The sequence below is a fragment of the Carcharhinus amblyrhynchos genome, chromosome 13 (genome assembly GCF_965287045.1).
Source record: "Carcharhinus amblyrhynchos chromosome 13, sCarAmb.v2.hapA, whole genome shotgun sequence".
NCBI classification, from domain to species: Eukaryota; Metazoa; Chordata; class Chondrichthyes; order Carcharhiniformes; family Carcharhinidae; genus Carcharhinus; species Carcharhinus amblyrhynchos.
This window is the reverse complement of record NC_137336.1, coordinates 41,864,030-41,891,850: the sequence shown is the minus strand read 5'-3', so window position 1 is coordinate 41,891,850 and position 27,821 is coordinate 41,864,030. Positions and strand designations below refer to the sequence as shown.

The following is a 27,821-nucleotide window of genomic DNA, read 5'->3' as shown; positions in this document are numbered from 1 at the left end:
GGATGGGGGGAGGGCCGACCGTTGTCTGGTGGGGGGGGGGGTTGTCGGAGGACCAATCATTATCTGGTTGGGGGAGTGAGGCAGGCCAGATCATTCTCTGGTGAACGGGAGGGGAGGGAGGAGGAGGCAGGTCAGATGTTCCTCTGGGGGGGGGGGGGGGGGGGGGGGTGCTGTGGGGAGTGAGGCCAGATCATTCTGGGGAGGGGAGGGGAGAAGGGAGGCAGGTAAGATGTATCTTGAGGCGGGGGGGGGGGGAGGTGGAGGGAGGCCCGATCACTCACTGGTGGGGGGGGGATGGAAATGGATCTTTGGTGGGGGGTGGGGTCTGCTGCCACTCTGTGGGCGATTGGTGTGGGGGAAGGGGGCAGGGAGTCACGATCAGTCTGGGTAGCGGGAGGGGGTGGATAGGGGGGACGTGATATCTATAGGAGCCATCACTCCTGCTTTTCGCTTCCGGGCTGCTTTCTCCGCTTTCTGCGGCTTGGGAGCAATCTGACATGGGCACGCTTCTTCAAATTTTTTTCTAACTGCACATGTGCAGTTCAGAGCTCTGATCGTTTCGGACACTCTAAGTCCCGCCCACAGTGCAATTTGGACCCGCAATTTTTTTTCAGGCTGAGTGTATGGGTCGCCTGAAAGCAGATTTCCAAGTCGGATCTGAATTGCGCCCAGATTCAGCACTTAGAATGAAAATGGTAAAATCGGGCCCAATGGTTTTGGACCAAGATGTGCAGTATAACTGTTCTGAATTATTAACAAATCTCTTGGTAATCTTATATTAATCAAAATTACATTACTCCTGAAAGCGATAGCTCAGTAATTTCTGGATGTGATACTAACAAATGGGCAATTAAAATTCGCCTAACATGTTCTTCAAACCTACATGCATGACATGTAGGATTTTGTTCTTTCAGTCCGAGTAAGAGTAGGTTATTTTAGTTTAGTTAGCGCATCATGATTAGAACAGGCTTGGAGGGCCAAAGGGCCTTTCCCTGTGCTGTACTTTTGTTTGTTCTTTGTTCTTAGACATTTATGTTAATGCTTAAAAAAACAGAGAATTTATAACCTTTTCTTTTAAATAGATAATCCTTCCCATAAAATAGCAAATTAAGTAAGTAATATTAAGTGATCATTTGGTAGTACAGAACTTGAGAGTTGGCCTAAAAGGCATTTTGTCAAAGCTTTTATCTCACCCTCATCGGGACAATCAAAAAAATACTGATGTCTACCTGCCAACCCACCATCACTCTCTTCTCATACAGTATAAAGTTGTCCTTTCCCCTAATATTGGTATTCTTGCAATTGTCCTGATGAGTAGAAGACCAAAAGCTTCGACAAAATGTGTTTTTCAGCAATACCCAAGATATAAAGTATTCATACATTAACGTAGCACATGGCAATTCTACACTTTTGTACGTGTTCACAACTTCATAGTAAAAGCCAGGTTAACACAGCAATGAGTCAACTTTGCTGAGAAGCGTTTCACGTTATTTAACTTCACTCTTTGTAATGTACCGTTGCAGTTCACGGATGTACAGGATGACAAGTTACTTAATCAGCTACAGGTACAATGTAAGGGCAATCTACACATCCGATAAATCCTCTCGAGTTTCACGTCACGTTATTGTAAGAATTGTTGATGTTAATGAATTGATTTCTTTCTGTCCCCGAATCTAACCGATGCAGAACCAACATCACACATCAGCCTCTCGATAGCGAACACAATAAGCCTCTGATTTCGGTACACGGGTGGAAGCGAGTACCAACAACTGCATTGTTGCACATTTCAATTACTGGATTATGTAAACATTCATGGGAACTTACCAGAAACGACACTTGAAACGCCTTCTTTGGTTTTGGAGCCTAAGGGTAGAAATTGATGATAAAACACGGTTATTCCGGGGGGGCAAATATTTGAATGTATCATTTCAGAAACGATTTCGCGCGAATTGAACATTTCTTGCTAAGTGTCACGACGGTTCTTTGCTTTTTTTTGGTTAACGACAGGCGTGCGATCTGAATGTGTTGGATGCCACATCCTTGGGAAGAGGATATTTTCCCCTGGGCTGAGAGGAGTGTGCCATATGGCTGGTCCATCTGCTTAGCGGAAATCAGAGCAGACCCGAGCCAACAACGAGAGCATCCCTGGGTGGAGAGTGGGTCGATTCCTCCAGATTAATCCTTTCCCGTTCACTTTTAATTTGTATTTCTAATATTCGATGCATTTTTTTTTAAAGAAAGGACCATTATAATGCCGCGACTGTAAAAACTCAGCCGACCAGTCACTGTGCGAAGGGAGGGTTTCATTATGTGACTGTGGAAGGGGCGATAGTTCCCTTCCATTACACATTCACACTGACTTTAGGTCTGTACATACCAACATACAGCACTCCCTCTTTAGTCTTCTCTGCCGCTTCTGCTACCCCCTGTTTGGTCTTCTCGGCCGCAGCAGCCACTCCTTCCTTCGCTTTGGACAGTCCTTTCATGAAAACATCCATTTTGGTCCTCCTCGATCAGTGGAACACTGTAGAATAAGCATCTGCTAAATCTGATGCATTCACCCTCAAAGAGCCAGACATCAGCCAAGAAGGTAACGGGCGCCGACTGACAATTACATAGGCATCAGTACTGACCTTTTGTCAAACTGGATTATAATGGATTGAACAGATTGGATCAAAACATCATGTGGGGCTTGTGTGGTGGTGGTGGTGGGGCGCTAGGGGAGTTGGGGGAGAGGGGGGGGGGTGAGGGGGGATGGGGGGGGGTGTGCTTAAGCGAGAATGGAAATCATCCAGCTCTGCACCGATGTGGCCACCGATTAACTGACCTGTCAACCTGAAGCTGCTGTCTTGCTGTCTTGTAGTGTGCTCCCTCCGAGGATCTTTCCCTCCTCTTCTGTACCTATCGCTCTCCAGAAAGAGCGTGATTTCATCAAAGTGCCGTGCAATCACACACGGACACTCGCACACATCCACCACCACCGCCACCGCCCCCCCCCCCCCGACACACACACACACACACTGCTTGCATTGTAATTCCCTTTAGACAAGTCAAATATTATTTTCACCAAGTGATCATTGTGTCCTTTGTACCAGTCCGATCTCTGTCCTTTGTCCTTACATATCAGGAGTGTTTTCCATTGCGTGGGTGGGAGGGCGAATTCTTCTTTTTACAAACATATTTGAGCCGTTCCGCCCACCCTCGTACATTAACGGTGACGAATTGGGCTCATTACAGCACACACTGCTCCATAAAATTCTGCAATGTAGATTTTGTGTCAATAAAAATTTTAAAAAATATATAGTGCCTCCACGGCTGGAAGGTGTGGAGCGATTTAATTTAGTCATATTTATTTCCTAAAGTGAAGTTTCCAATAAATTCCAAACTCATTAACTGCAGACTAATAAGGTGGGAGGGAGGGTTCAGGTGAGGGGAGTTTTGCAAAGTGAAAAAAAGAAAGGGCAATGTGATAGAGCAGGATTGCTGAAGGGTAATGCTAACTAAAATTATGGGTGCCATGGTGGCACAGTGGTTAGCACCGCTGCCTCATAGTGCCAAGGTCCCGGGTTCAATTCCAGCCTTGGGTAACTGTGTGGAGTTCCGCGTTCTTACTGTGTGGGTTTCCTCCATGTGATCTGGTTTCCTCTCAGAGTCCAAAGATGTGCAAATGTCCAAAGATTAGGTTCATTGGTCATGCTCAGCTGCACATAGTGCCAGGGAGATTAACAGGGTAATATGTGGAGTTATGGGTATAGGGCCTGGGTGGGATTGTTGTTGGTGTGTTGGATGAGACAGGAGAATTTGTGACCTCTCTGGGCCAAATAGCCTCCTTCGGCTCTGTAGGGATTCTATGATTCAAAGTGTGGGAGAAAGGGATAGAGACTACAATCATACGAGTGCACTCCTAAATAAGATCAGAGTAAGGGAAAATAGTAATCAAAGCAGAATGAAAGGCTCTTTATGTGAATGTGGGCCACAATCGTAACAAGATGGGCGAATTGATAGCACCAATGGAAGTAGATAAATATATGATAGCTTTAGCAGAGACATGGGTCAAAATTCTCTTGTCTCATCCAACACAGGAATTGTACACGCGAGACAGAAAAGTCGGTGGACCAGTCAATGGTCTTTTGAGCTTGAGCAGAAATTTCCGATCTTGGGGTGCTCATGGCCAGAGAATCCTGCCCATGGTTGCAAAATGTCTGTAGCTGGCACCTAAATATTTAAGAACATAAAAAATAGGAGCAGGAGTAGGCCATCTAGTCCTTCGAGCCTGCCCCGCCATTCAATAAGATCATGGCTGATCTGTCGTGGCTCAGTTCCACATTCCCGCCCTCTCCCCATAACCCTTAATCCCCTCTCTTATCAAAAACCCATCAACCCATGTCTTAAAAATATTTAGCGAGGTAGCCTCCACCACTTCAACGGGCAGAGAATTCCAGAGATTCACCACCCTTTGAGTGAAGAAGTTCTTCCTCAACTCCGTTCTAAACCGCCCCCCCTTTATCTTGAGGCTGTGCCCCCTAGTCCTACTGTCCTTTCTGAGCGGGAAGAGTCTCTCCACCTCTATCCTATCCATCCCATTCATCATCTTATACGTCTCAATGAGATCTCCCCTCATTCTCCTAAACTCTAACGAGTACAAGCCTAGTTTATTCAGCCTCTCCTCATAGCTCAACCCCTTCAACTCCGGCATCAGCCTAGTAAACCTCCTCTGCACTCCCTTCAAGGCCAAAATATCCTTGCGTAAGTACAGCGCCCAAAACTGCACACAGTACTCCAGCTGCGGCCTCACCAATGCCCTATACAGCCGCAGCAAGACCTCCCTACTTTTATATTCAATCCCCCTCGCTATGAAGGCCAGCATCCCATTAGCCTTCCTGACCACCTGCTGCACCTGCAGGCTGGGTTTTTGCGACTCATACACAAGGACCCCGAGGTCCCTCTGCACTGTTGCCTGCTGCAGTTTTTCGCCACGTAAGTAATAATCCTTCCTACCATTATTCCTACCAAAGTGGACCACCTCGCACTTGCCAACATTAAATTCCATTTGCCAGTTCCTGGCCCATTCGCCCAGCCTATCTAGATCCTTCTGTAGACTCTCCACACCCTCCGCGCAATTTGCCGTTCCACCAATCTTGGTGTCATCAGCAAATTTTGACACCACACACTCGGTTCCCTCCTCCAGATCATCTGTATAAATGGTAAATAGCTGAGGCCCCAGCACCGACCCCTGGGGCACTCCACTAGTCACCAGCCGCCAATCCGAATAACACCCATTGACCCCCACTCTCTGCCTCCTATTTGACAACCAATCCTCTAAACACGCTAACACCCTACCCCCAAATCCATGTCCCCTGACCTTCTGCAATAACCTCTTGTGAGGTACCTTGTCGAACGCCTTCTGAAAATCAAGAAAGACCACATCCACCGGCTCTCCTCTATCCACCGCCCTAGACACATCCTCATAGAACTCCAGTAAATTTGTCAGACACGACTTCCCCTTAACGAAACCGTGCTGCGTCTGCTCTATCAAGCAATTCCCCTCAAGATGCCTCGCTATTTCCTCCTTGATGACGGATTCTAACATTTTACCTACCACAGACGTTAAACTAACTGGCCTATAATTCCCTGCCTTTTGCCTGGCACCCTTCTTAAACAACGGCGTAACATTAGCCGTTTTCCAATCTTCCGGCACTTCCCCGGAATCCAGCGACGTTTGGAAAATAACCACCAAGGCATCCACTATCACCTCCGCCATTTCTTTCAGAACCCTCGGATGCATTCCATCCGGTCCTGGGGACTTGTCCACAATCAGTCCCTCCAGTCTGTCGAGCACCTCCTCTCTAGTAACAATAATGTCATTGAGACCCTCCAGTTCTACCACCCGGCAAAGTATTCACATCCTCCTCCGTGAAGACCGAAACAAAAACGTTATTCAAGACCTCAGCCATTTCCCCATCCCCTACCACTAAGTCCCCCTTCTCCTCCTCTAAGGGTCCAACGTTCACCCTAACCAGCCTCTTCCTTTTTATATATTTATAAAAACTCTTGCTATCTTTTTTATATTAAGCGCTAGTCCAGCTTCATAGTTTCTCCTACCCTACTTTATCAAATTCTTTGTCAATCTTTGTTGACATTTAAACCTCTCCCAATCCTCTTCTCGCCCACTACTCTTAGCTACTCTAAACGCCTCCGCTTTTAATTTAACACTTTCCTTCACCTCCTTCGTTATCCACGGCTTATTACCTCTCCTCCTACGGTCCTTTTTGACCATCGGAATAAATTTCTGCTGAGCACCAAGAAAGATCTCCTTAAAGATCCTCCACTGCTCCTCAGCAGACCTACCTTCCAACGCGCTCCCCCAGTCCACATTCACCAATTCTTCTCTCATCCTACCGTACTCCCCTCTGTTCAAACAAAGGACGCGTGTCCGGGAACCCACTTTCTCCTCCTCCATCTGCACCAGAAACTCCACCATACAATGATCACTCTCCCCAAGAGGATCCTTCACCGCAAGGTCCCTAATTCTACCCGCCTCATTACATAATACCAGATCCAAGATAGCTCGCTCCCTCGTCGGCTCCAACACACACTGTTCAAGGAAACTATCCCGGCAGCATTCCAAGAACTCCTCCTCGAGCTCACCGCGTCCAACATGGGTCGACCGATCAATATGCAGATTGAAATCCTCCATAATTATGGCCGTCCCATTGCTGCACGCCGCACTTATTTGCGTGTTAACAGCCCGCCCCACCTCCAGATCATTATTCGGGGGCCGATAGACGACACTCACCAGCGTCTTCCTCCCTTTGCTGTTCCTAATCTCCACCCACAACGATTCCACTTTCTGCTCTTTGGCTCCAATATCATCCCTTGCTACCACCCTGATGCAATCCTTAACCAGCAGAGCTATACACCCCCCTTTTTCCTCCTGCCTATCCTTCCTAAACACTTGATACGCCTGGACATTCAGCTCCCAGTCCCTGTCACCTTGCAGCCACGTCTCTGTAATGGCCACCAGATCATATCCATTTGTGCTGATCTGCGCCACCAGCTCATCCACTTTATTCCAAATGTTTCGTGCATTCAGATAAAGTGCCTTCATCCCAGCCTTCACCTGGACCCTATTTGCCAGTAAGCCACCAACCATACTCACGCCCCCTACTCCCTTTATTATTGGGACATCCTTGGCCTCTTCCCTCACCTGTACCATCTCCGTAACTTTAGGCCTCGTAATGTCACCTACCCTCGCACCCTCCCCCCCCCTAATTAGTTTAAAGCCCTGTCTACAGTCCTCTTTACACGATTCACCAGGACTCTGGTCCCAGCACGGTTCAGACCAACCCCATCCCACCCGAACAGGTCCCACCTACCCCAATACTGATGCCAATGCCCCATAAATTCAAACCCATTCCTCCCACACCAATCCCTGAGCCACCCATTCACTTCCTTAATCCTATCAACCCTACGCCCGTCTGCACTCGGTTCAGGCAGTAGCCCAGAGATAACCACCTTGTCGGTTCTACTTTTTAATTCCATTCCCAGCTTATCATACTCCCTCCCCAGATCCTCAGTTCGCATTTTGCCTACGTCGTTGGCACCCACATGTACAAGAACGACCGGATTCTCACCCTCCCACTCCAGGTTCCTCTGCAGCCCAGATGCGACATCCCGGACCCGAGCACCAGGCAGACAACACACCCTTCTGTGCACTTTATCATTGTGACAAAGGACAGTGTCAATACCCTTAACCCCACTATCCCCAATTACTACTACGTTCCTTTTCACCTTCTCCTTGCCTATGCCCTGCTGCATCACTGTACTGTGTGCAGTTTGCTCACCGACCTCACCTCCCTCTTCCTCATCCACACTGGAAGCAAGAACCTCAAACCTGTAAGGTTTTTTAAGGGGAATTGGCATTTTGGAAGAAGAGGAAGAAGGTGGCCCTGTTAATAAAAGATGAGATGAGTGCTGTAGTGAGAAATTATCATGGTTCAGTGGATCAAATGTAGAAACAGTTTGGGTGGAAATAAAAAGTAACAAAGGAAGTATTTACCAGTGGGAGTAATTTATAGTTCCCTCAACAGTAGCTGCACCAGAGGACAGAGTACATATAACTCGAGAAATAATGGAGCTTGTTAAAAAGGTTCTGCAATAATAATGAGATTTTTGTCTTCATATAGATTGGATTAATCAAACTGGCGAAATGATCTTACAGCATCAGTTCATTGAATGCATTCAGGACAGGTCCTTAAACCAGCGCATACTGGAACCAAACAGGGAGCAGCTATTTTAGACCTACTAATGTGTAGGATTAATTAATGACATCATAGTAAAAAATCCTTCAGGTAAGGGTGATTATAACATGATAGAATTCCACGTTCAGTTTGAGGGTGTGGGAGGGGAAGTCTGAAATGAGTGCATTAAACTTAAATCAAGGCAATTTTGAGGGTATGAAGACAGAGTTGGTTAAATAGATTGGGAAAGTAGGTTAAAAAATAAAAAGGTAGGTAAGCAGTGACAGACATCTAAAGATATATTTCATACTTATAGTAGTATGATATAGTTGTGATATACATATGATATATATCACTGTAGTTGTGATATTATAAATTTTGTAAATAAAATGTCAATTTTTCTTTTAAAAATACACTAGAAGCATTAATTTGGCTTCCACAAGTCTCCCAACCTTTTACAACTGCAATATTTCTTATGCTCCCACAAGGTTCCAAGTGGATCATAAATAAACACATCAGATATGTGAACGCATTTAAAATTCAATGCACATTTCGACAAGCATAAACAGACACTCATTTACAATGGTTTCCCTGAAAGTGTGAATTGTTCTTTCTAGTATCACCAAACCTGGAAGAATGGGAGCCTTTCAAGTTAATGGCTGAGACATTTGAAAAGTTAATTACTTTTGCTAAAAGACAACAGATGGGACTACACCCAGACCTGGGCAAATCCAAAACTGAATATGAAGTATAATTCAACAGTTTGGGATTGAGTTTTGAGTTTTGAACTGAATAAAATCTGACTGAGAACAGTCATGTTATGCAGAACTACCAAGAGGACCTCTAAGAAACAACATCATAGAGGGTACTTGGCCAAGAGAGAACAAAAAGCAAGCTATCCATAAATCAACTCTTCTGCTGGAAAATAATCTAAGAAAACCTCAAGGACTGTAACCATAGAACTGATGATGAACATGGAACTTTCTGCCTCCCAAAATCTGCTGAGTCCACCTGAGAAGGCAAATAATTGACTATAGAAGTCATCACAGCTGCTGAGCACAACTCTTCAACCTTTCGCTTCAGATAACCAATACTTCAGCTGTAAGTTCTGGGCCTGCAACAGTATCTAAAAGGATGGAACATCATTTCATCTTTAATCCATATCCACATTTAATCGTTGTATGTTGCCAATTAGTAACTTTATTCATTTTACTTAAGTACCTTACAGCTGTAGTTTTATAGTAAACAAACATCTATCTTACCTAAGACTAATGCTTTGCTGTTGGGCATTTTTAAATTGAATCACTTGCAAATTAAAAGGGAACTGCATACAGCCATACAAATTTTAGCTCATAGATTACTTTGAGGAAATGCCCTTTATGTGGTCATGGCAATAATTCTCAACAAAGTTATATTCCATTGAGAAAGGAATAGGGGATAAATCAGAGGGATAAATCATTCATAAATCATGGCTAACTAAAGAAGTTAAGAATAGTGTACAAACAAGAAACAGGAGTAGGCCATTTAACTTACTGCATAATGTACAAAAAGTGCAATGTTGCAAAGATTATTGGTAGCCTAGAAGATTGGGAACATTAAAAAAAAATGAAAGCAGAATATTTTTCAATCGAGATAGACTTCAGAATGCTGTAATACACAGGTATGTTGTGTCATTGTATTAAGGAAGACTAGAAAACGAAGAGAAATTGGAGTAGGAAAAGAACTGACAAGAAATATAAAAATAGACAGTAAAAGCTTCTACCAGTACATAAAAAGGAAGAGAGCAGCTAAAGTAAGTGTTGGCCCCATAAGGAGCGAAACTGATGAATTATTAGGAAATGAGGGAATGACAAAGGCTTTGAAAACTATTTTGCCTCTGTCTTCACAGTAGAAGACACAGAAAGCATACCAAAAAATTATTGGAAAGTAAGAGGCAAGAAGGAGGGAAGGACTTAAAACATTCATGATCACTGGGAAAAAAAACAAGAAAACTAATGGGGCTAAAGTCTGACAAGTGTCTGGACCTGATGGCTTGAATCCTATCGTCAGAATTAAAGGAAGTGACTACAGAGAGAGTAGGTGCATTGGGTTGTCATCTTCTAAAATTCCACATAGCTTGAATATTTCATCCTTCAGGAATGTGCACTCAGTCAGCTTGGAGGCTGGAGCAAAACACTTCAGGACATGATTTCACGCTGGCTGGCCAATTAACAGGCAGGCAGTGTGAAATGTGCACTATGAAAGGTTCAGCAATGCTCTTCCCAGGCAAGAAACGAAGAGAGTGGCACTGAGGAAAAGGAGGGTGTGAGCTGGTGCTTCTAAGATGCTTCCTCAAGGGAATAGCTGCTGTGAAGTTGTCTCAGGGAGTTGCAGACCTGTAAAAAAATGAATTGCAATGGAAAAATTATGCAAAGAGTTTTTAGGCAGCACCTTCAAACACAAACCTCAGTCCCTAGGCACCTTTTTAAATTTTATTTCAGCCCCGACAATTCATCCCACCTTGAATTGAAGTCGCAGCAAAATGTCTGGCCAATCAGACTGCTTACAAACTGTAAGAGCAGTCTGGCCATTTAAAATTGTATTCAATTGACTCCTTAATGAGCTAAATTGCCTGCTTAATTATCAACAGGCACATTTTTGATTCTCACACATACCTGCCAACTGAAATAGTGCGCAAGTGCACAATGATATCAGAACACAAATCTGATGTCTTTTTGTGCAATTTCATAGAATTCCTACAGTACAGAAGGAGCACATTTGGTCCATCAAGTCTATACCGACCACAATCCCACCCAGGCCCTATTCCCACAAACCACGCATTTACCCTGCTAATCCCCCTGACACTAGGGTCAATCTAGCATGGCCAATCAACCGAACCCACATATCTTTGGGCTGTGGGAGGAAACCTGGGCATCTGGAGGAAACCCATGCAGACATGGGGAGAACAAGCAAACTCCATGCACACACAGTGGCCTGAGGCTGGAATTTAACCTGGGACCCTGGCACTGTGCTGACTACTGTGCCACAATGCTGCCCCATTCCATCTGCTTTCAGGTTGGATGCATGCCTGTCCAAGCAAGGTGAAATTCTGGTCTATGTTCTGGAAAGATCACAGCGATTGGAAAACTGTAAATATGACACCCTTATTCAAGAAACAAGTGAAGCCTAAAGCAGAAAACCTTGGGCCAGCTAGTCTGGCATTGGGAGAATATTATTATCCATTATTAAGGAGGTGGTAGTAGGATATTTAGAAAATCAAAATACGATCAGGCAGAGTCCACAAAATTTTGTGTTTGGCTAAGTTATTAGCGAGTTCTTTGAAGATGTAACAAAATGGTAAATAAAGAGAAATAAGCAGATATATTTGGATTTCCAGAAGATGTTCAGTAAGATGCCACCTAAAAGGTTACTGCTAAATATTAGAACTCACAGTTTTGGGGGTGAAATATTAGCATGGATAGAGCACTGGTGTACTAACAGCAAACAAAGAGTTGAGATTTTTTTCTTCTTATTGTTCTACAACTTTGTAACTCTCCACCTCAGAAGGCATTGGTGGTACGGTCATTGAATATTTTTAAGGTGGAAGTAGATAGATTCTTGTTAGGCAAGGGAATCAAAAGGTTATCAGCGGTAGATGGGAATGTAGAAGTTGAAACACAGCTTAATCATGATCATATCAAATGGCAGGGCAGGCTCAAGGGGCCAAATGACTTATGTCTGCTCCAGTGTTCTTGTAAATGGGTCATTTTCAGGTAGGCAAGCTGTAACTCATGGAATGTTAGGTGGATCATTGCCAGCTTCAGGTCACTGTCTGTGTGGAGTTTGCACGTTCTCCCTCTGTCTGTATGGATTTCCTCCGGGTGCTCTGGTTTCCTCCCACAGTCCAAAAATGTGCATATTAAGTTGATTGCCCATGCTAAATTAATCCTAGTGTCAAGGAGATTAACAGGGTAAATATGTGGGGTTATGGGAATAGGGCCCTGGGTGTGATTGTGGTTGGTACAGACTTAATGGGATGAATGGCCTCCTTTAGCACTGCAGGGATTCTATGATTCCTGGAGGTCATGTATAATGCTTGGAGATCATTTACCATTACATATTCAAAGATGTTATATAGTGGAATGCCAATTTTGATAGGTCTAGAGTACATATAAATGTCTTCCAATTAGCTGTTAACATAAAGAGATGAGAGCTGTTAAGTATTAATGTACACCCATTATCAATTTCCAGACACTTTGCGGTCTTGTAACTATAACTCCTCCCAGCAGTCTGAATTTTAAAACAGTTCTGACTATGTTTAAATACGACGTAGAGATGTCGGCGTTGGACTGGGGTAAACACAGTAAGAAGTCTCACAACACCAGGTTAAAGTCCAACAGAGTCCAACTTTTCTATCAAATAAACCTGTTGGACTTTAACTTGATGTTGTGAGACTACTTGCTGTGTTCAAATACACAGGTGCTTATTTTGTTTCTCCTGTTGAATACCTGTTTGTGTTTTAAACCAACCCTTAGTTTTCTTTTAACATCTCCATGCATCATACGCTGCAAGGGGCACCAAGTTATGAATTCCTATTAATTCCGCTATCTATCTATATCTGTGAATTCCCTACCAGTCAGGGAGCATGGCTCCCTTCCTGAAATCCACGACAACAGTTATGCTTACCTTAACTAGGATATGGTCACTTTCAAGGTTACAGAGTGTTGATGTCTTGCAATAGAACATTATGTCAGTTGAAAGTAGAGCAGCAGTTTCTAGGCACATTTTTCAGTATGTTACACAATTGTGCATAAAGACTGAGTCCCTAACACCAGCATCTCTTCTTCAGCAGAGCTGGGAGATGACTTCATTCCCAGTGAGCCCTCTCTATGATTACCTTCTTCTGTTCACTTTTAAGTTTTTTTATTTATTAAAGTAAAACTGACATTAACACTGCAATGAAGTTACTGTGAAATTCCCCTAGTTGCAACATTCTGGCGCTTGTTCGGGTACGCTGGGGACGAATTTAGCATGGCCAATGCACTTAAGCAGCACATCTTTTGGTCTGTGGGAAGAAACTGGAGCACTTGGAGGAAGCCCACACAGACACAGGGAGAACATGCAAACTCTGCACAGTCAGTGACCCAAGCTGCGAATCGAACCTGGTCCCTGGCACTATGAGGCAGCAGTGCTAACCACTGTGCCACCCAAGCCAGCCTAGGAATTCATAATCCCATCAGACCACAAGTTATGAAATTGAATTCCATCGGCTAATTTGTAGGCTGGCATCAGAAAATGACTATACTTGTTGCAGTCCTAAATGTTGAATGTGACTCATAAATGCCCTAAAGAAATTCAATTGACCAGCCATGACCTACATGTGCTTCAGTCAACACTATATGGTCTACACTTAATGCCCTCAGGAAATCTGGAACAGGGCAATAAAAACTGATGTTGCCCACATCTCAAGGGGAAAAAAGTATTTTGATTCTTTGAGAATTAGTCTCCAGTGATTCACACGTTTCTGTTTTTTTTGCCAATGGGGCAATCATATTACTTGTCCACATAAAATGAACATATGTGGCTATGGATATGTGGTTCTTGCCCAGGAGCTTTTAAATAGACCAGAGTAAGAGTTAAAAAAAAACATTTTAAGGCTCTTTCTGAGTTTTTTTATTATTTGCTTATTAGTCAGGGACCTTTGTTTTAGGTAGTCTGTCACTCTTAGTGTTTTAGAATATCCAAGATACTTTGTCCTAATTTAATTTGAGTTTGTCTATTTGGTTTGACCTTAAAAGAGGTAGAATATCCAAGATGAGGAGGAGCAATGGAAGAATTGGAAGAATGGAAGAAACCGTTTTCGTCCCACTTAGCAATATTGGTAGGAGAATATCCACTGGGTCTTAGTATCAATTGACAGAAAGATGCAAAGCATGTGCAATCTGCCCATAGGATACCAGCGTCAGTTATGCACTAAAAGGGTCAGTGGTGTCAATGGCACTAATAGGTCATTTCATGACCAAGAGGATTTCGTCCAGCTCCTTCATATAAATGCATGCTCCAAAACTAATGTATTGAATGCTTGCCCACAGTTCTCCCGAACCATCTTCTCTTTTCCTAGTCATTTAATGGGGATTGAAAAACTGGACTGCTTCATCAATTAGCAAAACACTTGGTTTTTTGACTCCACGTGGATTTTGCCATCCATTCGTGATTTGCTACATTTTGCGTTACCCAAACGATTTGAAAACACTAAAACATATATACATAATGTTATTGTTTGTATTTTTAAGAGACCATATCCGATTAAATTTCGTTATCACACTTTGTAAACAGTTTTTTTTTCTCCTTTCCGTTAACAAATGTTCCAAATATAGTGGGAGATTTCCCCCACTTTATGTGAACGGGGTTATAATACAGTAAATCCAGAAAAAAAATACATGGAAGTGTCAGATGATTTACTAAAATGTTATTAGGTACGAATTTGATGATTCTTTTACAGTTACAGTTACTAAATCAAACTAAGCAGTTGGAATGGAATCCCTTTAACAAGTGATCAATTAGCCCCATAAATGTGGGACGAGGCAGGTAATTGGGAGGTTCTACGTTTCAGTATGGCGGTAGCAAAGCCGGTGAGTGAGTCTCGGTAGTCGGTATTGTGAAAGAGTGCCATACAATTGTTTAGACACAAAAGGGATACCTGCGAATTGTAACTTGCCATTTAATTTGTTCGAAGTTCTTTTTCAGCTACGTTTTAATTAAACCAAAGTTTCTTTGCCCGGGGGACAGATGTAATACAAATTATCAAGAGTATGTAACGCTGTCAGGTTAGAAGAATGTAATTTAACACCAGTATTTTTAATTGTCCGCCTGACCGCCCTCTCAAACTCACGAACGCAAGACTCCAATGGAGTCGAACAACAGAAGAAAATAGAGAAGGCTAATTTTACACAGGGTACCTTAGATCAAACCTTGCTTTTTGTGATTTTTACTTTTTGTTCATTTTTTAACAAGCACCGATTTTAAGTTATTTCCTGTGGTCAGGAACAAGACTCGAGTCGCATTTCGTTGCAATGAATGTGGTAAACTGGATTTAACTCATTACGGGTGCGGCTATAATCTGTTTTGGCTGGTTTGTTGCTTGCTTTAAAATCAAACTAATTTGGTTGAGGGAATATTGAGATTAAAATTGAGAAGCCGTTCTGAATTTATCAGATAATGATGAGATTAGAATTTAAATTCTTTATTGAAGAAAATCCATCTTGCAGACTAAAGAAGGAAAGGATGGTAACCTAAATTAGGTATGATTGAAAATGGCCATTTAAAGAATATTTCCATAAATCTATACTCCATCTAATATATGGTTTCCTGGTTTTGCCTTGTTATCTTAGCCAGAAGTACATTTTTTTTTAAAAAAAAATCACTTGTGGAACTGGGTGTTGCTGGCTGGCCAGCATTTATTGCCCATTCCTAGTTGCCTGAGGTCAATTGATCTGGAGTCACATGTAGGCCAGACCAGGTAAGGATGGCAGATTTCCTTCCCTAAAGGACATCAGTGAACCAGATGGGTTTTTCTGACCATTTGTTAATGGTTCCATGGCCATCAGTAGATTCTTAATCCCCAGACTTTTTTTTGTTGAATTTGAATTCAACAATCTGTTGTGATGGAATTTGAACTTGGGTCCTCAGAACATTAGCTGAGTTTCTGGACTAATAGCTTAGTGATAATACCATTATACCATCGACACTCTTAAATGGTGACATTAGTAAATTTGAAGAAAACAATCTTTTGTCATATGTCCCAGTATTGTATTGTCTTTTGAACCCATTATCATTGGGGATATTACAACAGTTACAAGGAGCTATTTGGCTTTGAATCCCTGTTTAAAGCTTTTTTTTTGTTATAATTGCACCAAGGACATGGAATTGATGCATGATATAATGATCTGAGTCCCCCTCCATGGGATGCCCTGCCCACTTGATGTCTGAACAATACCTTTTGTTTTGTTCTTTTGTTCTCTGTGGAGTTGCTAATAAAGCAATATGTTTGTCAATTTGATGTTGGCCTGAGAATGTGGTGATGGTGGTTTGTCTCTTTGAATAGAGTTCTTCCTGAAGGTACACTCCATGCTCTTTGGTAATGTAGTCTGGGATTTTGACTTGAGTATAAAAATATTGTTAGATGTTTGTATTCCAACAATGGTAGCTTATGTTTATACATTGCCATTTAAGGTATACCTGGTAGTTTTTGAAGAGTCTGAAGAAACTAAGTCTGCTGAAAAGGAGCATCTGACTATTCAACCATATGTGAAGCATCCTTTACAGAATAGGTATCATCTTTCTTGTGTTGTACTCTTTTGGTTAACTGGATGAGAATTGTTTTGCTATTTACCAATTTAGTATGTTTCTGTTCCTCAGAAAATGAGCTTTTAATAAGCATAATTTAATGGATGTAAGCCAAATGGTGTCTTCATTATCTAGATTTAGATTTTGAGTGCTAATGCACTGCTCAATCTGTGGGTTATCACACCTCAGTACAATTGTGGCCTTGCCAAACATTCACATGTGACTTTTCCAGCATGGGTCAACAAATTTTGATCAAGTTCACTAAACTTTTTTTTGTTACTCCCTGCCTATTATTTGATTCAATATTGAATTGGATAAAACTTGTGACTATCAGATTAGTAAGTCTGCTACACCATGCAGATGAACTCTTCTGATAAAGTTGACTTTGAACAGAAAGAAATCTCAACACCAGTTTAAAGTCCAACAACTTTATTTTCAAAGTTGACTTTGTATTGAGAGATCCTGAATGAATCTATTTGTCATAAGATAATCAAATCTGATTTGGTAGCTTTGGCATTTGGCAAGCAAGCTATTCTGTAATCTGTCAGCACTAGTGCTGCCATGATAAGATTTTGGTGCATGCAATGTAGACGAACTTTGCAGATATCTTGGTTTCAGTTGGAGGAAAAAGTACATCTTGTATATTTTCCTCTAGTATACCAAAATAGTAGTTGAATGCAATTGGATGCTGCAATTTGGCTTTTTTTAATCTTTAGAAAACATAGCAACTGTGGTACAAACCTAATATTTTTCAAGTGTTTAAATTAAATATCCTAGAAATATGACTGTACAAGATAGTTGAATATTTTGAGCCATTGGTAAGTTTGCTTTCGGAAGACAGTTTCTGCAATGAGTTCTGACTAAGCTGAATTTCATGTATTTGGAATGCAGGGTTTTTATTATGTCAGTCTCTTTATAATTTTACTTTGAAAATAGGTGCAACATTTTTCAATTGTACTTAAATATTCATTATTTAGAATGGAGACTGCATTGGTAGTATTACTAGACTTCAGGACAGCACAGTGGTTGGTTCACAGCTCCAGGGATCTGGGTTCGATTATGGCCTGTGAAGTTTGCACATTCTCCTCATGTCTGTGTGGGTTTCCTTTGGATGCTCCAGTTTCCTCCTACAGTCCAAAGATGTGCAGGTTAGATGACTTGGCCATGCTAAATTGTCCCTTTGGTGTTGGGGATTATTAGGTTAAATACAGGGGTGGTGGGGGGGGGAGGGGGGAAACGCGTGTGGGAGAGAGGTGTTGGGGATAAGGCCTGGGCTTGATTGTTGTCGATGGGCCAAATGGCCGCCTTCTGCACTGTCAGAATTCTGATTCTTCAGTTATTTTAGTCAGATACATTGTTGCTTTGAAGCAGTTTTTTTAAAAAGTCTACTTTTTTTGACATGTTTCATTCTGTTTATTATCTTCAAATGCAGGTGGACCCTCTGGTTTTTCAAAAATGATAGAAGTAAACTCTGGCAGGCAAATCTTCGTCTTGTTACTAAATTTGACACTGTGGAAGATTTTTGGGCGTAAGTATTTTGAGGAATGATTTCTAGAAAGTGGAAATATTTCTAAAGGTTTAACTTTGAACTGAATTACTTCTAAAATTTAGATTTTTTTGCTTCAGGATAAAATGCTGTTTGTAGTGAACTGACACTATGTAATAACAGCTGATCGTGTTGGCTAGTGTTATAGCACCTGCTCCATCAATTCCTGTGACAAATGAGCCTAAATCAGTGCTAATTCTAAATCTCTCCTAAAACTTAAATGAACTTGCCAACAAAATTGCTGCATTTTTGGGTCTTGCAAACACCCTATGACATTGACCATTTGCAACATCCCATGTGTTCAGTGTTCTGCTTTATCTTTCTTAAACATGGAACTTTTGAGTGGGTTTACAGCACAGTTTAGAGTCAAATTTTGATTATGACCTGTGGGTGGGGTGAGAAAGCATAACAGACTGCAATAGTATTAGATCTTGTCTCTTGACAGTTTTGTTGCTTTTCCCATATGCCATATAGAAGCAATTTGTTCTATCCAAGGCTTTGTTTTTGTTTTTGTTTCTGTCTTCACGGAGGAGGACGTGAATAATTTGCCGGGTGTTAGTGATGGAAAGGTGGTAGGACTGGAGGGTCTTAATGACATTACTGTTACTAGAGAGGTGGTGCTCGACAGACTGGAGGGGCTGATTGTGGACAAGTCCCCAGGACCGGATGGAATGCATCCGAGGGTTCTGAAAGAAATGGCGGAGGTTATAGTGGATGCCTTGGTGGTTATTTTCCAGACGTCGCTGGATTCCGGGGAAGTGCCGGAAGATTGGAAAACGGCTAATGTTACGCCGTTGTTTAAGAAGGGTGCCAGGCAAAAGGCGGGGAATTATAGGCCGGTTAGTTTAACGTCTGTGGTAGGTAAAATGTTAGAATCCGTCATTAAGGAGGAAATTGCGAGGCATCTTGAAGGGAATTGCTTGATAGGGCAGACGCAACACGGTTTCATTAAAGGGAAGTCGTGTCTGACAAATTTACTGGAGTTCTATGAGGATGTGTCTAGGGCAGTGGATAGAGGAGAGCTGGTGGATGTGGTCTTTCTGGATTTTCAGAAGGCGTTTGACAAGGTACCTCAAGAGGTTATTGCAGAAGGTCAGGGGACATGGAGTTGGGGGTAGGGTGTTAGCGTGTTTAGAGGATTGGTTGTCAAATAGGAGGCAGAGAGTGGGGGTCAATGGGTGCTATTCGGATTGGCGGTTGGTGACTAGTGGGGTGTCCCAGGGGTCGGTGCTGGGGCCTCAGCTATTTACCATTTATATAGATGATCTGGAGGAGGGAACCGAGTGCAGGGTGTCGAAATTTGCTGATGACACCAAGATTGGGGGAAGGGCAAATTGTGCAGAGGGTGTGGAGAGTCTGCAGAAGGATCTAGATAGGCTGGGTGAATGAGCCAGGAAATGGCAAATGGAATTTAATGTTGGCAAGTGTGAGGTGGTCCACTTTGGTAGGAAGAATGGTAGGAAGGACTATTACTTGCGTGGCGAAAAACTGCAGCAGGCGACGGTGCAGAGGGACCTCGGGGTCCTTGTGCATGAATCGCAAAAACCCAGCTTGCAGGTGCAGCAGGTGGTTAGGAAGGCGAATGGGATGCTGGCCTTCATAGCGAGGGGGATTGAATATAAAAGTAGGGAGGTCTTGCTGCAGCTGTATAGGGCATTGGTGAGGCCGCAGCTGGAGTACTGTGTGCAGTTTTGGGCGCCGCACCTGCGCAAGGATATTTTGGCCCTGGAGGGAGTGCAGAGGAGGTTTACTAGGCTGATACCGGAGTTGAGGGGATTGAGCTATGAGGAGAGGCTGAATAAACTAGGCTTGTACTCGTTAGAGTTTAGAAGAATGAGGGGAGATCTCATTGAGACGTATAAGATGATGAATGGGATGGATAGGATAGAGGTGGAGAGACTTCCCGCTCAAAAAAGACAGTAGGACTAGGGGGCACAGCCTCAAGATAAAGGGGAGGCGGTTTAGAACGGAGTTGAGGAGGAACTTCTTCACTCAAAGGGTGGTGAATCTCTGGAATTCTCTGCCCGTTGAGGTGGTGGAGGCTGCCTCGCTAAGTATTTTTAAGAAGCGGGTTGATGGGTTTTTGATAAGAGAGGGGATTAAGGGTTATGGGGAGAGGGCGGGAAAGTGGAACTGAGCCACGACAGATCAGCCATGATCTTATTGAATGGCGGGGCAGGCTCGAGGGGCTAGATGTCCTACTCCTGCTCCTATTTCTTATGTTCTTATGTTCTTTTCCTGCCTTGAGATATACTTAGGAGGATGGTGTGCAAGAAAATTGTCAAAGTTCTTTTCTGCTTGTTTGTGGGGATGTGATATCTTGAAGCACTGTACATTAATGTTAATTAAGGAACATTAAGAACTTATTGATATGGGGACAGAGGTTTTTAAATGACTTGATAACAAATCTCCTAGCAAATTATTTTTGGAAAAATTCTGCTTTGGTAACAATAAAACAAGGAATCCAGACGAGGTTTTTTGGAATTGATTGTACATCTTCCATGCTATTGCACACTATTCTGGAGCGTAATTGAGATTATAGCTAGTGAACTGACTGTCCATTTTTAAGGCTATTGTTTGATATGCCATGTGGAAACATTAATTATAGCTACCAACTAAATCTAAGTTTTAAGCTCTTGCTCTTATGACCAGTTGTTTAGCTCTTTTCTTCCTGTACTATCTGACTAGCATTTCTCACTTTTTATATAGATTTTGTTCTGCACTAGTTCTTGTCTTTGTTCAATGTGCTGAACATGTTGGCCATGAATCACTAGGATAGTGCAGATTACAGCAAACCTTGTCTGAAATATGAGTGCAACTACTTATTTCTGTGAGATCAACCATGTATCAATGCTGAGGATAACTGTTGCAAAACCGCATCAAATGTGTTTTCTCTCTTACTGAAACTTCCTTTCTTTTGCTTCGATAGATTATATAACCACATTCAACTTGCCAGTAGGCTGATGTCAGGCTGTGATTACTCTCTTTTTAAGGTTTGTATGTTTTGATATCTTTAGGCAAAGTTAGCAATTGTTCCAGAGAATCTAAACTTAGTCATAACCTTAAATCTTTTCTGAAAGATGAGTACTGAACGTGATTTGCCTTGTTTACAGTGCCCCCATGAGGAAGTGTAGCAAAGTGACGATTTTCCTTAATGTTTTAAGGAACCAAATGTCCATGACCTGACTGCCAAAAAAAATTGCCATTGCCTAACGTTTTAAAGTTTTTATTAGTGTCACAAGCAGGCTTACAGTAATGCTGAAAAGAAGTTACTGTGAAAATCCCCTGGTCATGGTTTGGGCACCTGTTTGGGTGCACTGAGGGAGAATTTAGCATGGCCAATGCACCTAACCAGCATGTTTTTTTTTGAACTATGGGAGGGAAACCCACCCAGACATGGGGCTAACATGCAGACAGTGACCCAAGTTGGTAATTGAATCTGGGTCCCTGGCTCTGAGGCAGCAGTGCTAACCACTTTTTTACAAACCTTTGATCTGGTGCAAATACATTCTCCTGTTCAATGGCAGTTAGTTTTCATACAATTTTAACCCAACTATCATTTTTGCTTAAATTACCATATTGACTGGAAGAGGAGCACATTGTTGCAGTGCTAGCTGTGGGAATTAATGTTCTCAAGGGCATTATACTTGAGAATTTTATGCAACCTGAAGTTCCTTTTCATCTTGTTTGGTACTTGTTTAAAATAGGTAATCTCTGCAGGTTTTTTTATTGGCGGGGTGGGGGGGGTGGAAATTAAACTTGGATTACACTCAATCTGAAAATGAACTTTAAGTGGGACGGCAGGTTCATCACACTTGCTGACTTGAGTAAAAAGTAAACCAGGTGTTTTTATTGTAAATTTGGCTTTCCTTTTGAAAGGATTTGAGTTTAAATTTGAACTTTGAGATTTGGATCTGACTTGACACTCTTAATTGCACTGTTAAGTAGGATGGTATTGAACCCATGTGGGAAGACGACAGAAACAAATGTGGTGGAAGATGGTTAATCACACTGTCCAAGCAGCAAAGGATGACTGAACTCGATCAGTTCTGGCTAGAAACAGTGAGTTAATACAAGTATAGCCTATTTAGTGATGTTCAGTCATGGGCAGTTCAAATGCTTATTTTGTTTTTTTTTTCTTAAACAATTAGAAATTGTAAAAGCCCTTCTAGGTGACAAACTCTATTCAGCGTTCTATTGATTATTGGCATGAGTTGTTGCACCTGTTACTTAATGGCTGTGGCTAAAATTTGCTTGAGGTCAAAGTAGAATTGCTTAGGTTTAAATCTTTGATTTATGAAGGGACACCATGTCTGGCAGTAATGTTTACTTTTGAATCAGAAGTTGTAGATTTACATCTTATTGTAGAGACTTGACCACAAAAATCTAGGTTGAAATTCTAGTGTATTACTGAGGTTCTCTGCTTCAGATGAAATGTTAAACAGGCTCCATCAGCCCTCTTGGTTCCTATGATGCTATTATATGCAGAGCAAGGGATTCAACCCCAGCCTCCCACATGACACTTATGCTTCAATTAAAATCACCCGCACAGGTTATCTGACCACTCGTGCATTCCTGTTTATGGGGGCTGGTTGTGTGTGAATTAGCTGTCGTATTTCCTAACTACAACAGTGATTACGCTTCACTGATTTGTAAAGCATTTTGGGATCAGAAGTTTTTTTATCTAAATGTTGTAGTTTGAATTAAATTTTTAAAAATCTGTCTTCAGTTCTACTTAAAGATCTATGCAGTCATTGCCTATAGAACAATTAAGCATTCAGAATCTGTAAGGTAACAATGACTTTGTATTAATATTTGCATTTAATATCTTTTTATAAGCTGTTATGCCTTATTGGAGAAGCTTTTGATGATTATAGCAATGAAGTATGTGGTGCAGTAATCAATGTCCGATCAAAGGGAGATAAAATAGCAATATGGACCCGTGACACTGAAAACGAAGAAGCAGTTTTACATATAGGGTAGGTTAATGCTTTAGCAATTTGTTCTCTGATCACCATGGGGGCCATTCCCTACTAAACTATGGAAAGTTTGTACTGCCAGAATCCTTTTCTTCCACTGCCCCAGTTTTTTTTTTAATCTTTTGCTTTACCTTGCAGTTTTATCTTTGATTTAATTTCCCTTCCCTTTCTGCCCACCACCACCTCCCCACACCCCCTGCCCAAAGTGATATCACATTTTTATTCTTAAATTTTACTTTTTTAGAGAGCTTGATAGTTGGAAAATTTGCTAGAAAACAGCAAGTTTTCCAAACATTAAGCTCTTATAGTGCATGATGCATAATTTGTGTTTTTTTGTGACTGTTCAGTGGTTTCCATACTCTTGTTTGTAATATAAGTCTTGCTTTTTAAAAGTTCATGCACTTGTATAATGCCTTTAACAGTACAAAATGACAAAGACAAAGTGTGCATTAGTCACAAGGATATACTGGGACTAGTCAGAGATAGGTTTCAAGGAATATTTCTGAGATGAGACAGTTTAAAGAAAGTGGAAATATGGGGAGGAAATTCCAGAGCTTGGAATCCAGACAGCTGGCAGCACAATTATATTATAGTGGAGAGTTTTAAAATGGGGAACAATCAAGGTGCATATGTTGAGTTCAGATCTTGAAACTTTATTAGTGCTGTAGGTTGGAGATGAGAGGAGTGAGTCTGAGGGGGAATTTCAAAACTAGGATAGGAATTGAGTACAGACAGCAGAATTTTATGTCAGGAATTTGGACAGTGAAAGATGGGGAGATCAAACAGCAGAAGTTTGAATACTCCAATGTAAAGGCAACATAATGGCTGTGATTTTATTGGTTTGCCCTGCCCATCAATGAGCTGAGAAAGCAGGATCCTGCCTGATTTCTCAGCACAAGTGCAATCTTACTGGCACCTGATTTCTGGCACAGTCATCCTCTTACCCACTTCCAGCAAGGCTGCATGAATTGAAATGTGTCTTGCAAGCCCAATGCTCAATCATCTGGACTCAGTTTTGTGGCCCTTTGGGGAGAGGCTTTAGTGAGGGGAAAACACCTGCTCCCCAGCAACAGGGAACAATTGTTTTGCCCTCACTGGTAGAACAGGGCTAGGGATGTCAAGGGGGCACCCAATCAAGGAGGGGATGGGGCTCCCCTGTGCACTCAGCCTGCAATCAGTGGAGGGAGGAGGAAGGATGGTATCCTGCTGCTGCTTTGCATGCAACTGGAGGAGAGGAAGGGGGCACTTTGCACCCTGGGAGGAGGGGGAGGGCAGCTATATTTTTTTTTTGGGGGGGGGGGCAGTGGAGCTTGTGATTTAGCTGTGGGATGGCAGCATGGCTGAGTTGAGGCTGGATGCAACAGCAAAGGCCTGACTGATATCAATCTGTCAGGCTTCTGTTTTAAAATTCCATGTGTCTGCACATATGCAATAGCTGCCTCTTCTGCTAGAGCAAGCTGGCTGAGTTTAGCCCTGCTCACTGCCTTTAGTTACTAGAAACAGTCTAGCCCATTTTTTTTCAAGGACTGTAAGATTGAGAGTAAAAGCTCACCCAAAAATAGAGCACATCTGCAATTCTCTCATCTTCACACTAACTTGACACTTAGAATTTGTCAGCCACAAAGGAATGACATCAGAGTCTGACCATGTTAGTCTGCACTCTTGAAACTTGTGCAGATGGATAGTTGGAAGCTCCTCAGTTTGTGAATGTTCTGGCTCCATTTCAAGCCGTTGCCATAGAGTAGGATAGAAATGGGGAGCCACACAGAACTGAATTTGTGCTGGATCTCCTACAGTGGCTTCAGTCTTTCCAAAATTTTGGTTTGACTGCTGGCACACATCCTATCTGTTTGTTCAGCTATCCAACTCAACAGAATAGCTGGCACTCATGAGGGGAGGGGAAACTCAAGAGTTTCTAGGTGGAGTTTATAAATTGTACCATTTACATATGTACCTTCATATAATGACATTTCAGTCCTCAGTGAAATTGGCAGACAATCAAATACTCAGCCTGGTGTTGCCAATCCCTTCCCTGCTTATAAGGCTTCAATTTGGATAGAAACTGAATTATTCCAGCAATTGCCCTTGCCCTGGTTCTTTTCCACCATGGACATATGAATATTTCTTGTTGATTTTGAAATATGCAGTTTTGGTCGTCTCTTCTGAGGAAGGATGCTCTTGCTCTCGAGGGCAAAGGTTTACCAGGTTGATTCCGGGATGGTGGGGCTGATGTATGAGGAGAGATTGACTAGGTTAGGAATGTTTTTGCTGGAGTTCAGATGAATGAGGGAGGATTCATAGAGATTTATGAAATGCTAACAGGACTAGACAGAGTAGATTCAGGAAGGATATTTCCAATGCTGGGGGAGTCCAGAACCAGTGATCACAGTCTGAGGATTTGGGTAGACCATTTAGGATGGAGATGAGAAGACATTTATTCACCCAAAGAATGGTGAGCCTGTGGAATTCAATACCAAGGAAATAGTTGATGCCAAAACATTGAATGTTTTCAAGAGGCAGCTGGATATAGCACTTGAGGTGAATGAGATCAAAGGTTATGGGGAAAAAGCAGGATTAGGCAATTGAATGATCAGCCATGATCGTAATGAATAGCAAAGCAGGCTTGAAGGGCCAAATGGCCGCCTCCTGCTTCTATCTTCTGTTTCTGTTAATGGTGATGGAGTTGGTGCAATGTCTGCATGTATGTGATGCCTAGGAATATGCAGTTGAGAAATTCAACTCCAGGATCAATTCAAGACAAAAGATCTCTTGCAGGTGATTCTTCTAGATATTGCTGCAGAAGTGAGACAAACTGGGGAGGGCAGTTCTGCTTGGCTGTAAAGGAGGATGATTTTTTGCTGTGGGGATAAGAAGTAGGTAGTTAACAACTTGGCTATTCTACAATCTGTAGATTATGGTTATCCTCTACCAACCCATTCAGATCATTGTTTAGAGTGGGTGGCAGAGAAATGTGAGGTGATGCATTTGGGAGGTCAAACAGGTATAGGGGGTACACAATGAATGGGAATATACTAAGAAGGGTAGATGAAGTGGGAGATCTTAGCATATAAGTACACAGGTCCCTAAAGGCATCAGTTAAAGTAGACAAGGTTGTAAAGAATGCATTTGGAATGCTCTCCTTTTTATTGGCAGAGTAGTAACAATATAATGTTGTATTGTGCCATTCTGATTACAATATTATAGGAGGAACATAATTACCCTGAAGAGGGTGCAGAGGAAGTTTCAAGAATGTTGCCATGGTTAGAAAAGTGTAACTATGAGGAGATTGGATGGATTGGGGTTACTTGGTACAAAGAAGGCTAAAGAGTGACTTGATAGAAGTGTACAAAATTATGACAGGAAGAGAGTGGACAGGAAAAATTTGTTTATCTTAATGGTCAATTTGAGAACTGAAGGACATAGATACAAGATAATTGGCAATGAGGAAGAACTTCTGTATTCAAGGGTGGTAGGTGTCTGAAATTCACTGCTTGGGTTGGTGTTGGAGGCAGAGACCCTAAACTCTTTTAAAAGTACCTGGATTTGCATCTTGAGTGCTGTAAGCCACAGAGCTAGGGCATCTGGGTGTCCTTGGGCTGAATGGCCTCATTCTGTGCTGTAACTTTTATATTGGTTCTAACTGAAGAAAGCACCCAGTAGAGCACTTAACTCTACCATTCTGATTCAGCTTTTCTATGCTTAAAGTTCAGGCCAATCCACATCCAACATTCTTTTTCTGAAAGCTCAGCTCCATTTGATGGTTGACTAATTGTGCCACAGCTGCTGAGACAGTCCATTATACTCTTAGTTGTCAACTTGCACTAATGTCAACAAGTTCATTCCTGAATTCAGATCTGCACCACTTTCAAAAAATTGCTTCTCTTGGACCAAACTCCCAAATGAAATCTCTTCTTTTAGTTTTTGAAAAATATCTCTGCCCCTCAAGTGGTGGAAGTAATTACAAACTAACTGTCTAGGACAGTATCACCAAGCAGCTCATTTTAAATGGTAAATATTTCTTAATTGTGGGGAATATTCTTGACTTTTAGAATTTTCATGTTTAGCCACTTATACATGTAACTTTAATGTTCCCTTCTATTAGCCACCATTCATGAGGGACCATAAACATATGTCCAGTGGTTGTAGTGTGGAGTGTTAACGAGTAAATATATTGAATGAACTTCAAATTATAAGCTAAAGTTGTTTTTTCCTCACCTTTAGGAGAACCTACAAGCAAAGGCTCGGTCTTCCCATGAAAGTTGTCATTGGTTATCAAGCGCATGCTGACACAGCTACAAAGAGTGGATTGGGAATTAAAAACAAATTTGTTGTTTGAGGTGTCTTGAATTGAGCCAAACTTTAAAGCTGTATAAACAGCACGTACAGCACTTAAATCAGTATTGTACTAAATTATTCAATTAAAAATTCAGCTGTTGCAAATATTGTTCTTGTGCAAGTATGGGATTTCAATTTTCACCAATACTTCTTTGATGCTCAGTGTGAGACAAATATCAGTCAATTGCTTTTCAAGATGAGTATCTAGAAATGAAACATCTACAAGATTAAAATGAACTCGAAGTCTAATATAATATACACTGGGCTGTAGTCTTTCATTATGGTTCAAACACTGTCAATAATTAGATTTCTATTTTGAATGCAGCTGTAATTGTTGCTATAAGTATTTAAATGCTGTATTCCATTTCTAAACTTTAAAGCATTACTACTTGTAGA

The 27,821-nt window shown here is 41.9% G+C and overlaps 2 protein-coding genes across 2 annotated transcripts in view; one reads left to right on the top strand and one right to left on the bottom strand.

Moving 5' to 3' along the window:
- The window catches only part of sncb (synuclein, beta), an 82,805-nt gene extending 79,844 nt beyond the window's left edge, over positions 1-2,961 (bottom strand). Inside the window, exons 1-3 of the mRNA XM_080201572.1 lie at positions 2,828-2,961; positions 2,378-2,524; positions 1,825-1,863 (exon numbers count right to left, since the gene is read on the bottom strand). Of these exons, the coding sequence (XP_080057698.1) occupies positions 1,825-1,863; positions 2,378-2,498 (160 nt within the window). The 5' untranslated portion in view covers positions 2,499-2,524; positions 2,828-2,961. The remainder of the gene's footprint in view (positions 1-1,824; positions 1,864-2,377; positions 2,525-2,827) is intronic.
- Positions 2,962-14,833: 11,872 nt separating this feature from the next.
- LOC145351617 (eukaryotic translation initiation factor 4E-1A-like) lies at positions 14,834-27,505 on the top strand. The gene is made up of 7 exons (XM_080201192.1): positions 14,834-14,851; positions 16,452-16,549; positions 17,998-18,093; positions 21,041-21,104; positions 22,060-22,173; positions 22,951-23,090; positions 27,312-27,505. Exons 1-7 carry the CDS (start codon positions 14,834-14,836, stop codon positions 27,424-27,426), a joined length of 645 nt encoding a protein of 214 aa, XP_080057318.1. The 3' UTR covers positions 27,427-27,505.
- The last annotated feature ends 316 nt before the right edge of the window (positions 27,506-27,821 follow it).